At 55.4% G+C, this 14,047-nt stretch overlaps 1 protein-coding gene across 2 annotated transcripts in view; it reads right to left on the minus strand.

The window, feature by feature from the left end:
* The window catches only part of LOC144722416 (uncharacterized), an 18,888-nt gene extending 4,841 nt beyond the window's left edge, over positions 1-14,047 (minus strand). Inside the window, exons 1-2 of one of the 2 annotated variants that reach the window (XM_078600662.1) lie at positions 13,580-14,047; positions 12,339-12,688 (exon numbers count right to left, since the gene is read on the minus strand). In XM_078600662.1, the coding sequence (XP_078456788.1) occupies positions 12,339-12,445 (107 nt within the window). In that variant the 5' untranslated portion in view covers positions 12,446-12,688; positions 13,580-14,047. Of the gene's footprint in view, positions 1-12,338; positions 12,689-13,572 lie in introns of both variants that reach the window. The other variant, XM_078600663.1, reaches the window with a different exon arrangement.

The following is a 14,047-nucleotide window of genomic DNA, read 5'->3' on the forward strand; positions in this document are numbered from 1 at the left end:
CGTGGTGTGGTGGTCACATGACATGCATGCAAGGCATTATGGGAGTCGAGCCCTCCAGATGCGTTTGTGCTTCACACCTCGGGCGTGGTGATGGCCACCCGCCCCCTCGTGCGCCGTGTCGGCCTTCACATGTGTTACTCGCTGACAGCACTTGCCCCAACAGCACGCTAAGGCTATACGGGGGATCTTTGTCTGCTTGCTATCTCTGTGTTGTCATCCTGCACGACGCAGTTTCGTGTCGCGATAGGGTTTCTCACCATTCGCAGAAAATATTGGATTTGAATCACGGCGCGTGTCTGAGCAAGGCGACGGCAGAAAGCGGGAGGAGGTGGTGGTGGGGAGGAGGTGCAGGAGGAGGTGGAGGTGGTGGTGGGGAGGAGGTGCAGGAGGAGGTGGAGGTGGTGGTGGGGAGGAGGTGCAGGAGGAGGTGGAGGTGGGGAGGAGGTGCAGGAGGAGGTGGACGTGGTGGTGGGGAGGAGGTGCAGGAGGAGGTGGTGGTGGGGAGGAGGTGCAGGAGGAGGTGGACGTGGTGGTGGGGAGGAGGTGCAGGAGGAGGTGGTGGTGGGGAGGAGGTGCAGGAGGAGGTGGAGGTGGTGGTGGGGAGGAGGTGCAGGAGGAGGTGGTGGTGGGGAGGAGGTGCAGGAGGAGGTGGAGGTGGGGAGGAGGTGCAGGAGGAGGTGGAGGTGGTGGTGGGGAGGAGGTGCAGGAGGAGGTGGAGGAGGTGGTGGTGGGGAGGAGGTGCAGGAGGAGGTGGAGGAGGTGGTGGTGGGGAGGAGGTGCAGGAGGAGGTGGTGGTGGGGAGGAGGTGCAGGAGGAGGTGGAGGTGGTGGTGGGGAGGAGGTGCAGGAGGAGGTGGAGGAGGTGGTGGTGGGGAGGAGGTGCAGGAGGAGGTGGTGGTGGTGGGGAGGAGGTGCAGGAGGTGGTGGAGGTGGGGAGGAGTGGCGAGCGTGCACTCGGTGTTTTGTATTTGTCAGTCTGTCAACGCCGACGGCTATTTTTAGATTCGCGCTGTTCGACTGAGAAGCACACACCCTGCGTGCACACACACACACAGCGACTCGCTTCTTACGACTCACACACTCACAATACACACACACCACACACACACAGAGAGACTCGCTTCTTACGACTCACACACTCACAATACACACACACCACACACACACACAGCGACTCGCTTCTCACGACTCACACACTCACAATACACACACATCACACACACACACAGCGACTCGCTTCTTACGACTCACACACTCACAATACACACACACCACACACACACAGAGAGACTCGCTTCTTACGACTCACACACTCACAATACACACACACCACACACACACACACAGCGACTCGCTTCTTACGACTCACACACTCACAATACACACACACACACACACAGCGACTCGCTTCTTACGACTCACACACTCACAATACACACACATCACACACACACACAGCGACTCGCTTCTTACGACTCACACACTCACAATACACACACATCACACACACACACAGCGACTCGCTTCTTACGACTCACACACTCACAATACACACACACCACACACACACACAGCGACTCGCTTCTTACGACTCACACACTCACAATACACACACATCACACACACACACAGCGACTCGCTTCTTACGACTCACACACTCACAATACACACACACCACACACACACACAGCGACTCGCTTCTTACGACTCACACACTCACAATACACACACACCACACACACACACAGCGACTCGCTTCTTACGACTCACACACTCACAATACACACACACCACACACACACACAGCGACTCGCTTCTTACGACTCACACACTCACAATACACACACACCACACACACACACAGCGACTCGCTTCTTACGACTCACACACTCACAATACACACACACCACACACACACACACAGCGACTCGCTTCTTACGACTCACACACTCACACACAATACACACACACCACACACACACACACAGAGACTCGCTTCTTACGACTCGCACACAATACACAATACATACTCACACACAATACACAATACACACACAGCGACTCGCTTCTTACGACTCACACACTCACACACAATACACACAACACACACACACAGAGACTCGCTTCTTACGACTCGCACACAATACACAATACATACTCACACACAATACACAATACACACACAGCGACTCGCTTCTTACGACCCACACACTCACACAATACAAAATACACACACAGACTCGCCTCTTCGGACTCGCACACTCGCACGGAACAAGCTCAGAAACCCCCTGTCCAGTCTTAACAGACTGTTGGAGTGACGTATTGTTAGCGAGCATCTATTAAGTCCCGAGCGTGACGTGTTATGCCGCCACTCGCAGGCACACGTGACCCATCACTGTTGAGCCCCAGGTGTATCCACGGGTTTAGTTCATGGACTGGTTAAATGAAGGAGACTGACATGCGAATGGACACACTCGCATAGACAAACACTTTCTAGAATAAACAACACAAATTCATCCATAATAGAGGTTTTTTGGGGGGGTTAGATCCCGTAAATATGAATGTGTCGTTAAACTCGCCACCACCCGACACAACCAATTAGTAAGGGGTTTGGCACGTAACCAGAACGTGCCAATTCGTTACGAGTACAACACACCGGTTGTGTGTTGGAGAGCAAATCCACAACATTTACAATCCGAGTACGACGTTTCGCCAGTCATTACAACTGGCATCATCAGGCGGCAGAGCTAATTGGTTGTCACGTGGGCAATATGCCAAATGATTTGCGGTGATTCGGCAAACGGGAAGATGAGGAATGTCCAAGTGCGTGCCGCGGCTCTCGATGCTGGAGGTCATCTCCATGGAAACGTCTTCGTGTACAATTGTCACAATGCCGATGGCTCGTCGGCGTTCCGGTTTTGCCGGCGAAAAATAACCCCCGAATCAACTGGCAGTCGCCCTGCGCTCGCATCGCTCGCATCGCTCGCGCGAAGGTCAGGCCACGGGGCCCGCATCATCTGGGTCACCGTTCCTCTTGACCATCTCTCCGCACGTCGTTCAAGCGAGCCCGGAACGCGGCGCTGCTGCTGCTGCTGGCCCGTGCCTCGGCTGACAAAAAATGCCGAGCAACCCGTCCTGTAACCCGTCCTGTGACACCGCTCTCCGTTCGGACGTGATGTGAATGGGTGTTTTGTTCGTGGCGTGTTCTACGAATACATTTGGATGTTTTGAATCGCTCCTCGTCTCCGCAGGGCTGGGCGTCTGAGCTAAAGGCTTGCCGGTGACGTCAACGTGGCACTTGTGTGCCAGGCTAGGTGCGCTTTAGGTCGCGTGATGTGGTGAGAGCTCGCTGGGAATAGGTCAACGGAGACACCCTCCCCAAGCCCCAGGTGATGTGTTTGGGGTCAGCCACACGGCGCGGCGCCGTAGCGTACAACGTGGGCGCAGTTTAGAGAAGTTGTGAATTATGTTAATTGTATAGAGAGGAGCGAGAGAGACGCCGTCAACCATAGGCGAGCCTAGAAGAGTGTCAGGAAGCCGACTGCATTGGCGGCGTGGGGAAGGGAGTTCCAGGCGATGGGGGCGGCAAAGGAGAAGGAGCGAGCGCCCACCGGGGGCTTCGAGAGAAAGCTTTGGTTGCTGGAGTGGAGAGCACGTGGAGAGGAGTCGAGTGAGATAGGGGAGCGGCGCGGAGGATCTTGTCGATGCTCGGGGCGACCTTGAGATGGTTCTGGAATTGCATCGGGGGTCATTGGAGGAATTTAAGCGTTGGGGTGACGCAGCCTCATTTACAGATGGGGGTGAGAAGTCGCGTCGAGCAAAGATCCCCGCCCTCCGTATAGCCTTGACAACCGTTTGGGGCAAGTGCACTCGTACACATCAGCACACCATGCGCCTCTAACACGTACCCGCAACACGCACAGACAGCACGTACACACGTTCCCTGCACACATACCACGGGCATTTTTGTACAAAAACTCATCGCAAACACCCGAAACCACCATGACAAAGATTCCCCAGATAGCCTTGCGCAGGCTGTTAGGGCAAGTTACGTTCGCGAGCGCCACGCCTGGCTGCATTCCCCCCAGTGCTGATGTTTGCACGCTGCAGCCGGTACCCGTTTAACATGTAGAGTCTACATAGGGGAGGGCCCACAGCCGGGTCAGATATCACTCGCCACCGATGTTAGTCGTGGCCAGGAATTCAACTCGGGTATCCAGGTTCACTGGGCAGTGCAGCAGCCGATGCGCTACTCTTGCACCCACACCTGTAACGCACACACTGTCGATCACACCATCTGTGTCGCGCGCACGCACCCTATATAATCAGCCCTGGCACTCGTACAATACATTTACAACTCACGCGCTCGCATCTGTAACGCCCGCACCCGAAACACTGACGCCTCTATCTGACAGCCACGGCTGAGTTTAGTCTCAGATTTGTAAGGACCTGCACTTGTATGAGCTCTTAACGGACCTGGGCAAGGGATGGCGTGGGGTGGGGGGGGTCGCAAATTGGTGGCGTGACCCCCACCGCCCCCACCGCAAGTGGAGCCCGGTTTGGCGACATTTTCAAAGCTGCTTCCACGTGCTTGCTCGCTCCCCCATTGCACAACGACTTCCTGCACGACCCCCACCCCACCGTCCTCCTCCTCCTCCAAACAAAGAGTTTAAAATATCTCCGGTGACTACAAATAGCCCGTGCCACCTCCCCTCGCAGGGGCCGGCGTGAGCAGGTGGAGAGGGGCGAGCGGCTGAGATGACGTCCCGCGAGGACTGACGGCCAAGACGGGCAGACAGGCACGTAGGCAGGTAGACAGGTAGACAGGTAGATAGGTAGATAGGTAGGCAGACAGACATACACGTAGGCAGGTAGATAGGTAGGCGAGTCGACAAGCGACTGGAGAAATTCGCGCGGGAGATGCTTTGCGTCTTACCCTTCCAATGGGACATTCATCTGACTCGAGTTGAATGGCTCCAGCTCTCTAACGTGGGGGTCTCACGTCGGGGGGGGGGGGGCTCTCAGTAGGGGTCGGAAGGGCGAGGGGGGATTGGGGCCGGGGTCTGGGGGGATGCGGGCTCCGAATGTGATTTTCTAAGAAATCACTGCCCAGCTTTAAAGGTGACGTGTCAATCTCAGTCACGTGTCAATCTCGGGGCCCAGCAGCCCCGGGCAGTGTCCACTTATCACGACCTGCTCACTGCTCGTCACTGCTCACCACGCCTCGTCTCCACAAGCATCCTCGCAGCTCCTCCTCACTCATCCACACACCTCATCTTCTACCACACACCACAGCCCACCACCGCCACCCTCCACCCAGTGGGCTATCCACACCAGCATGGGTGACCTGGTGGTCTATGGTGAGGCCCTCCTGAAACGTGATTGTGCCAGATTACAAGGTGGTATCGGGGACTGTATCCCAACTGCAGGCACAACCAACTTGTGGTGGGTAGTGGCTCTCAATGTCGTGGGCTCAGTCAGGTGCTTGTTGTGTTTAGTGTTGTTGTCCTTCCCCGCACCTCCGATTAGCACGGTTGGCTACGTACGGTGCGAAATAATTTCAAACATACATGCATCCTGTGACCTGCCATGGCGTCCACCAGTGTCCACCATGGGTTGGACCATGGGTGGACGCTGTGGTGTCACAATGTCTTTAACCTTATCCCTAACTCACCAAAATAATCCAGCCCATTTCACCTTGGTGGCTACAACACAAAAGACATGGACCAGACAGCAGCTGCAGTAATGATAGCAACAGCTGCAGCAGTAATAGCTGCCGTTGCAAGACAGCGCCCAGAGAGAGAGAGAGACACCTGCCCAGAGAGAGAGAGAGACACCTGCCCAGAGAGAGAGAGAGACACCTGCCCAGAGAGAGAGAGAGAGACACCTGCCCAGAGAGAGAGAGAGAGACACCTGCCCACAGAGAGAGAGAGAGAGACACCTGCCCAGAGAGAGAGAGAGAGACACCTGCCCACAGAGAGAGAGATACCTCCGCAAATATTCGAACGGACGTCACGCGCCCCCCTCCTCGTGCTAAATTCTCCAAACGTCGGCGCGGATTCCTCGCATTGCCGCGCGTGTCGCTACCGAGAATCCGTGAGTGCCAGGGGAGGAGCGGTGCAGGTCGCGTCAGCCAGATATGTGTGTATGCGTGTATGTGTGTGCATGCGTGTATGTGTGTGTATGCGTGTATGTGTGTGTATGCGTGTATGTGTGTATCTGTGTATGTATGTATGTGTGTATGTGTGTATCTGTGTATGTGTGTATGTGTGTACGTTGCAATTCTTTCGCACCGTACATAGCCAACCGATCCCATCGGAGATGCGCTGTGTGTCGGCGTCAGGGTTAGGGCCGTGTGCGGGACCGCGATCCTATTGGTCGGCGGAAGAAACAGCCACCCCCACCCAGCCAATCACGGCGGAGTGTGGACTCGGGGCGAGGTTTGCGACGCTGTAGTTGAGACGTGAACGTGCGTGCCGCCCTGCTGACAATCCACTGCTGGATGACAGCCTCCTCACCCAGTGCGGGTTTTGGTAGCAGCTATTTGACCATACTTCACCGTTCTCGTCACAGTGTTCGTGAAGGGCAGCAGAGACGAGGGAGCACAGGGATGAGGTGTAACGACAGACCCAGAGCAGCCTGTAACAACCGGATGTGCATCCAAGCACCATCGCGGGCCTCTTTTGCAAAGGGGGCCTGGGTCGTAAAAGCTAAACAGGAACAGGTAAAGCGAGAAAAGGTCACAGCGGCAGCTGCAAACACAATAACATTGTCGGGGACAAACACCGCTCAGATGATTTGTCATAGACGGCGTTTCACAAGAGCGAGATGTAAACGCGACGTTCGTCGAGGAGTTATTGCGCAGATAAGTGGAGTAGGAAACGTTCAAGAGCGTTTGTTTGATGATCCTTGTCTTGAGGCATGGGGTGGAGGTGGTTTACCGGTATTTGTTTAAAGAAGCCTCACTGCTGATGAGATGCTAAATGTCAAATCCGGTCCTGAGTGTTTGTGTTTTACACCCAGGCTCCTGAAGAGATCCACCGTGTTAAACTGATAGCTATATTGTGTTCATATGGAGTGACACATATGGGAAGAGGGGGGCGTGACATCTGTTTATACACGTTGTGATATTCAGCTTAGCTGGGTTTTCGCAGCTGGGCTGTCGGATTATCTAAATAATCGATGACTCAACTGGTTGTCGGTGCGACGACTCGTCGAATAACAAAGGCCGAACGTTCAAAGAGGGAAGTAGGGCAGCAGCTACAGCAGGGCAGGAATGTAACCGACCAGCGCGGTTGGACGTCAATGCCGCAGCGCATCAAAACAACACTCCAGTGGAGCGGATCGCGACAGAACTCGCACGTGGGGCAGAGACGATCATCAAACGCCACTTCCATCGACCCCACGCATCCCGCAAGAAACGAGAATCACTGACGTCACAACAGCAGCACGGTGGCCACGTGACGCGCAAGGCACGTGGTTGGCGCCGTGCCCTCCCTGCTGCGAGCAGAGCAGCGCCTGCTGCTTGTCCCGTGCGGGGTGAGAGGGATATGAATAACCGCGTGCCAAGTGAGGTTTATAGATGAACCTATCAATCACATTCTGCAGGACAGAGACGACTTCATACCGGGTTGAGGCGTGTCTGGATTCATCAGTCAGTACGGCATAGCCATCATTGCCTATCTCAATATTCATAAGGTACATACGAAAGCAGTAACACCTCCCTCGAATCAATGTCATGTCACTCCACGTAATAAACGACGCCTTCATATTTTTCGCGCAAGAACAGATATTGGAAGGACGCCTGCTCATTTGCTCTGTGACTTAGAGCGAGTGCTCGAGTGGCTGCGAGGTTGCCAGGCTACTCGATACGTGTATCACACGAGCCGTGCCGATGTTCCTCCAGGTAAGGGAAGCAATCTCCAAATCTAGCGCTCATCCTCACGGGCTGCATGAACAAACCACAAGAGGAAAACACAAATCACAGGAGGAGTCGGACAGGGAGACACCCTATCACCGAGCCTATTCGGAGCGACTTCGGAAGACGAAATGAAATAACCAGCTCAGACGTACCGATGACATCGTCGTTTTAACGGCCAATGGGACTGGACTGCGACACGCCATTGAATCATTACCAACAAAGGCTGCCAAGTTTGGCTCAAGATAAGGACGAGCAAAACGATGGCCACGTGCTGAGAATTCTTCACCGCGGCTCTATGGGTGGTGTCACGTACAACGAAGACATTTTGTCCGTGGGGCAGTGCAAAATTCGGTACCACCGAAGGTAGCAAAGCTTTAGCAGCACCGATTTAATCCGGTGGACAAGACGAGTGAGTTACTCGATAACCCCCCACTCATTTCAAACGCCTATCGCGTCAGTCCCTGTTGTTGGCCACAAGAAGAGATACACACACAAGGGGTGCCACCCCCAGTGGGGCCGACGAGTGAGATATCAACTCTGGGCTCGTGCAAGAGTTCTTGCAGAGACGCAACTGGAGAACACATCAGAGTATGTGTACCGAACATTGCGTTACATTCATGAACATAGAATAGACAAAGACCCCCGTGTAACTTGAACGGACTGTTGGGGAAAACGTTGGTGAGGAACCAACGGGCTGGGTAGCCAGCACCACGCCCGGCTGCCTTTGTCTTCCTAGTGGCGATGTGTACACAGCACTCCAGGTCCTCGCTTGAGACCACCGAGGCGACCCAGGGGAGGCCCAAGACCGGTTGAGATATTCTCATCTGATGTTGACCGTTGAGCGGGAATCGAACCCGGGTCGTCGGGGCTTTGTTTTGTTTATACCGAAGGTTCATTGGCATGGACCATCAACATCTACGAGTTTGAGTGACCTCCCGAGTACGGGCCATGGGATGGACACGCCGGACCGCTCTCCATCTCGGTCGGAGCGCGCGAGACACACCTTGGGAGGCCGCTCAGCGCGCGCGCGCCCCCCACTGTCGATGGCGACGTCACCGCAAGGGGTGGGTGCGTTGGGGGGCCCGGGGCGGGGGGGGGCGATCGCACCCTGGGCGGTCGAGGGGACGTGACCCCTGGACCCCGCTCGCCCCCTTCGGCTGTTGACGGAGGGGGCGACGTGCGCTGGGCACCCCGCGCAGCCGGTTTTCTCCCTTTGCCGCCCGCCCTCCACATCGTTCACAGCAGATTGACGCCCGTCAGTGATGATGGATGGCGGCGCCTCTCTCCTGCCCTCCCTCTTCTCTTGCCCTCTCCCCTGTCTCTCTACACTCTCTCGCTCTCTCTGAAGTGCAATAAATGCAGCAATAACAGAGGTACGCAAACAACCATGAAGCTCACAAACGAATGAAGTGCACACGCGGTGCAGCTGCGCCAGGGCCCGTGTGGAAGCGTGGCTGGCAGCGAAGATGAACCCGAGTTGTACGACACTTCATAAGTCCCCTTGGCCACTGCACAGGTACCCCCTTCGCTACTCCACGTAGGTCCCGTTGGCTCCTTCGCCCCCAATTTCAACATCGTTCCCACGAACTGGGGGGGCGGTGTCTGCTCTGCTCGGTGAGATCTCACGCTGCGGCAACAGGTGCGAGAGGCTGCTGCAGGGCTGCGTGGTGGGCAGCAGAAGGCAGCGCAGACAAACCCACTGTTGGACTGCACTGCTATGCTCCAGAGTGTCCAGCGGTCTGCGAACCAGGCTGCCCATGGTCACGAGGACGCGGCATCGTCAGAGTGCCTGGGGGGCGGTTCCCTTCGAGGCTTCAATTAACCACATGCCACGAATTAATGAACCACAATTCAGAGCTTAGCAAAGCGTTAATTGCTCCTTGCAGTCGCGAGGGTGACGGAGGAGCTTTGTTTTTGTAGCCACCCAGTGAACCGAACTGCCAAGGGGAAATACGCGGCACTTTGAACAACTTCGTGTACACCTGTGTACTATTTTGTATAACAGGAAATTTCCGTTGGGCAACGCCCATCTTGCCTGAGCCAGTGGCGGAAATTGCAGATTGAAATATGTCTCTCCCAAGAGGGCTGTGAGTGTGTATAGGTGCGTGTGTATGTTGTGTGTATAGGTGTGTGTGTGTGTATAGGTGTGTGTGTATAGGTGTGTTTGTATAGGTGTGTATGTTGTGTGTATAGGTGTGTGTGTATATAGGTGTGTGTGTGTATAGGTGTGTATAGGTGTGTGTGTATATAGGTGTGTGTGGGTGTGTGTAGGTGTGTGTAGGTGTGTGTAGGTGTGTGTAGGTGTGTGTAGGTGTGTGTAGGTGTGTGTAGGTGTGTGTAGGTGTGTGTAGGTGTGTGTAGGTGTGTAGAGATGTGTGTGGGGAGCGGTAGTGTAGCGGTTAGGGCACTTCGCTACGAACCTGGCAACCCGAGTTCGATTCCCGCTCACGGCAAACAACGGTGACGATTATCTGAACCAGTCCTGGGCCTCCCTCGATCGACTCAGCCTCAAATAAGTAACTGGCGCGATGTATGAACATATATGATGTATGTTGAGTTTTTTTGCACTGTACGTAACCAATCGTGATAATCGGAGGTGGGGGTGAAGGACAACTAACTAAACACACAAATCGAGATTTAAAAGTTCGTAGCTACCAGTAATATTGTAAGGAAGAGCCATTTGGGGAGACAAAGGCGGCCGGGCGTATTGCTGGCCACCCACCCTTTCGTGTGCCGTCCCAGCATTCAGAGGTGCTCGCTAACAGCACGGTCAGCTGAAGGATATTCGTGTTGGCACACCTGTGCCCACCTGTGCCCACCTGTGCCCACCTGTGCCCACCTGTGCCCACCTGTGCCCACCTGTGCCCACCTGTGCCCACCTGTGCCCACCTGTGCCCACCTGTGCCCACCTGTGCCCACCTGTGCCCACCTGTGCCCACCTGTGCCCACCTGTGCCCACCTGTGCCCACCTGTGCCCACCTGTGCCCACCTGTGCCCACCTGTGCCCACCTGTGCCCACCTGTGCCCACCTGTGCCCACCTGTGCCCACCTGTGCCCACCTGTGCCCACCTGTGCCCACCTGTGCCCACCTGTGCCCACCTGTGCCCACCTGTGCCCACCTGTGCCCACCTGTGCCCACCTGTGCCCACCTGTGCCCACCTGTGCCCACCTGTGCCCACCTGTGCCCACCTGTGCCCACCTGTGCCCACCTGTGCCCACCTGTGCCCACCTGTGCCCACCTGTGCCCACCTGTGCCCACCTGTGCCCACCTGTGCCCACCTGTGCCCACCTGTGCCCACCTGTGCCCACCTGTGCCCACCTGTGCCCACCTGTGCCCACCTGTGCACACCTGTGCACACCTGTGCACACCTGTGCACACCTGTGCACACCTGTGCACACCTGTGCACACCTGTGCACACCTGTGCACACCTGTGCACACCTGTGCACACCTGTGCACACCTGTGCCGTGAGCTGCCAGCAACGAGCCTTCTAGAATTCACGTGGCCTCAAGGTACACCTAGCCTGGCGCAAGCGTAGTGGTGTGTCACCGCCACTTAGTGGCAAATGGCGGTGGTTGTTGAACGTGTGTGTGTGTGAGTGAGTGGTGGTGTCGTGGATTGCCCACTGCTCTACGAATATCTGAACCAGTCCGGTGCCCTCGGTCGATTCGGTGTGCTCACGTGGTATTCGCCCCGTTGTGCACCATGCCTTCCTACGCGTATATAACACGTGCGTGCGTTTATATAGGCTCGTGGTGGAGCGTACGTGTGAACGCGTACATGCGTCTCGACCCACGACCGCCCCTGTGCGCACACACACGCATACCCGTGTACACTCGTGCTGTGCTAACTTTAAACACACCCGTGCACACCTGCGCTAACTTTAAACACACCTGTGCTAACTTTAAACACACCCGTGCACACCTGTGCTAACTTTAAACACACCCGTACACACCTGTGCTAACTTTAAACACACCAGTGCACACCTGTGCTAACTTTAAACACGCCAGTGCACACCTGTGCTAACTTTAAACAAACCTGTGCACACCTGTGCTAACTTTAAACAAACCTGTGCACACCTGTGCTAACTTTAAACACACCTGTGTACACCTGTGCTAACTTTAAACACACCTGTGCACACCTGTGCTAACTTTAAACAAACCTGTGCACACCTGTGCTAACTTTAAACACACCTGTGCACACCTGTGCTAACTTTAAACAAACCTGTGCACACCTGTGCTAACTTTAAACAAACCTGTGCAAACTTTAAACACACCTGTGCAAACTTTAAACACACCTGTGCACACCTGTGCTAACTTTAAACACACCTGTGTACACCTGTGCTAACTTTAAACACTCCTGTGCACACCTGTGCTAACTTTGTGCTCGTTCGCCCGTGCACACCTGTGCTCAACTCACCTGTGCGTCGCGTCCCAGTGGCTGAGGGAGCTGCTCTCGCCATCGTTCTTGCGCCTGTAGAACATGAGAACGACGTCCTCCTTCTTCTGCTTCCTGCGATATTCCATGCTGCTTGCGGGCGGCGGAGTCCACGGGTGAGTCCACAGGTGAGTCCACAGGTGAGTCCACGGGTGAGTCCACGGGTGAGTTCACGGGTGAGGGCAGCAAGGCACCGACTCGCATCTATGAGTGCTGCACCAGACCCCGAGACCGCCGAGGTAGACTCCTGAGCGGCTCTCGGGTCTCGAGTTTGCTTTGAGGGATGAGCTCCGTCAGATTTATCCACTCGACTCCATCACAGCAGCTACGGCCTAGAACAAAGACAAATACCCCCGTATAGTCTTTAGCAGACTGTTGGGGCAAGTGCGGTTCGCGAACACCTATGAAGGTCGGAACAGCTCAGGAGGTGGTGGATGGCCAACACCATGCCCGACCGCCTTTGTCTCCCCTGTGCTGATGTTTACACAACGAACCAGGTACCCATTTACAGCTGAATCCACCTAGGGAATGCCCAGGACCGGTTTAGCGATGCCTCGCCGATGTTGTCCGTGAGCGGGAATCGAACTCGGGATGCTGGGTTCGTAGCGCAGTGTGCTAACCATTGTGCCACTGCTCCCCACAAACTTGTTAGAGAACACACATACACCCCAAGAACACAATCTCACACTCCTCCTACACACACAGACACACACTCCCATCCCTACAACACACTCTCACGCCCCAACAAGACACACACCCCTACAAGACACCCACCTACACACACAAAGACACACACTCCCATCCCTACAACACACTCTCACGCCCCAACAAGACACACACCCCTACAAGACACCCACCTACACACACAAAGACACACTCTCACACCCCTACAACACACGCACACATCGTGCAACACACATCTACAGCGGCCTATACCCCAAGTATGTGTTGTGTTTGTGTTGTACGGTTGTGTGTGTTGTTGGAGTGTCTTGTGGAAGTGTATTGTCAGAGTATGTGTGTCGTAGGTGTGTGTGTGTGAGCGTTTTGAGGGGGTGTGAAGGTGTTCTAAGTGTGTTGTACGGTTGTGTGTTGTAGGGGTGTGAGTGTGTGTTGTAGGGGTGTGTGTGTCAGAGTGTGTTGTAGGGGTGTGTGAGTGTTGTAGGGGTGTGAGTGTGGTCCGTGGCCACGCGTTGTGGGCCCGAGGCAGCAGCGCTACCTGCTACCTGCACGCTGCTTCACGTCCCAGGTGTTGCGTCCTGCTCTTCTGCACTTCGCTTCACTCGCTCATCTGAGCTCGCATGTGCGCGACCCCCGCTCTACTTTGCCAGCAATAATCGTTATACTGCTGCTACTGTTGCTGAACTGAGCGACCCTCGACTGACAACGCGTTATCAGTGTCTCTCGGAGCGGATCTAGAAGCGGGTCGGAGCTCGCCAGCCACTGTTCACAGCCCGTCAGATCAAAGTGACGGGGGACCGAGGTAGGAGGAGGAGCTGATGGAGGTAGCGGAGGAGGCGGGACCAGGCGTGGGTTCAGTAGCGAGCGTGGAGGAGGGAGGGAGTGAGTGAGTGGGTGAGGGAGTGAGTGACTGAGTGAGTGAAGGAGTGAGTGAGTCGGTGAGTGAGTGAGGGAGTGAGTGAGTGGGTGGGTGAGTGGGTGAGTGAGTGAGTGAGTGCGTGAGGGAGTGAGCG

Source organism: Lampetra planeri, chromosome 14 (genome assembly GCF_965212315.1).
Source record: "Lampetra planeri chromosome 14, kcLamPlan1.2.h2, whole genome shotgun sequence".
Classification (NCBI taxonomy): Eukaryota; Metazoa; Chordata; class Hyperoartia; order Petromyzontiformes; family Petromyzontidae; genus Lampetra; species Lampetra planeri.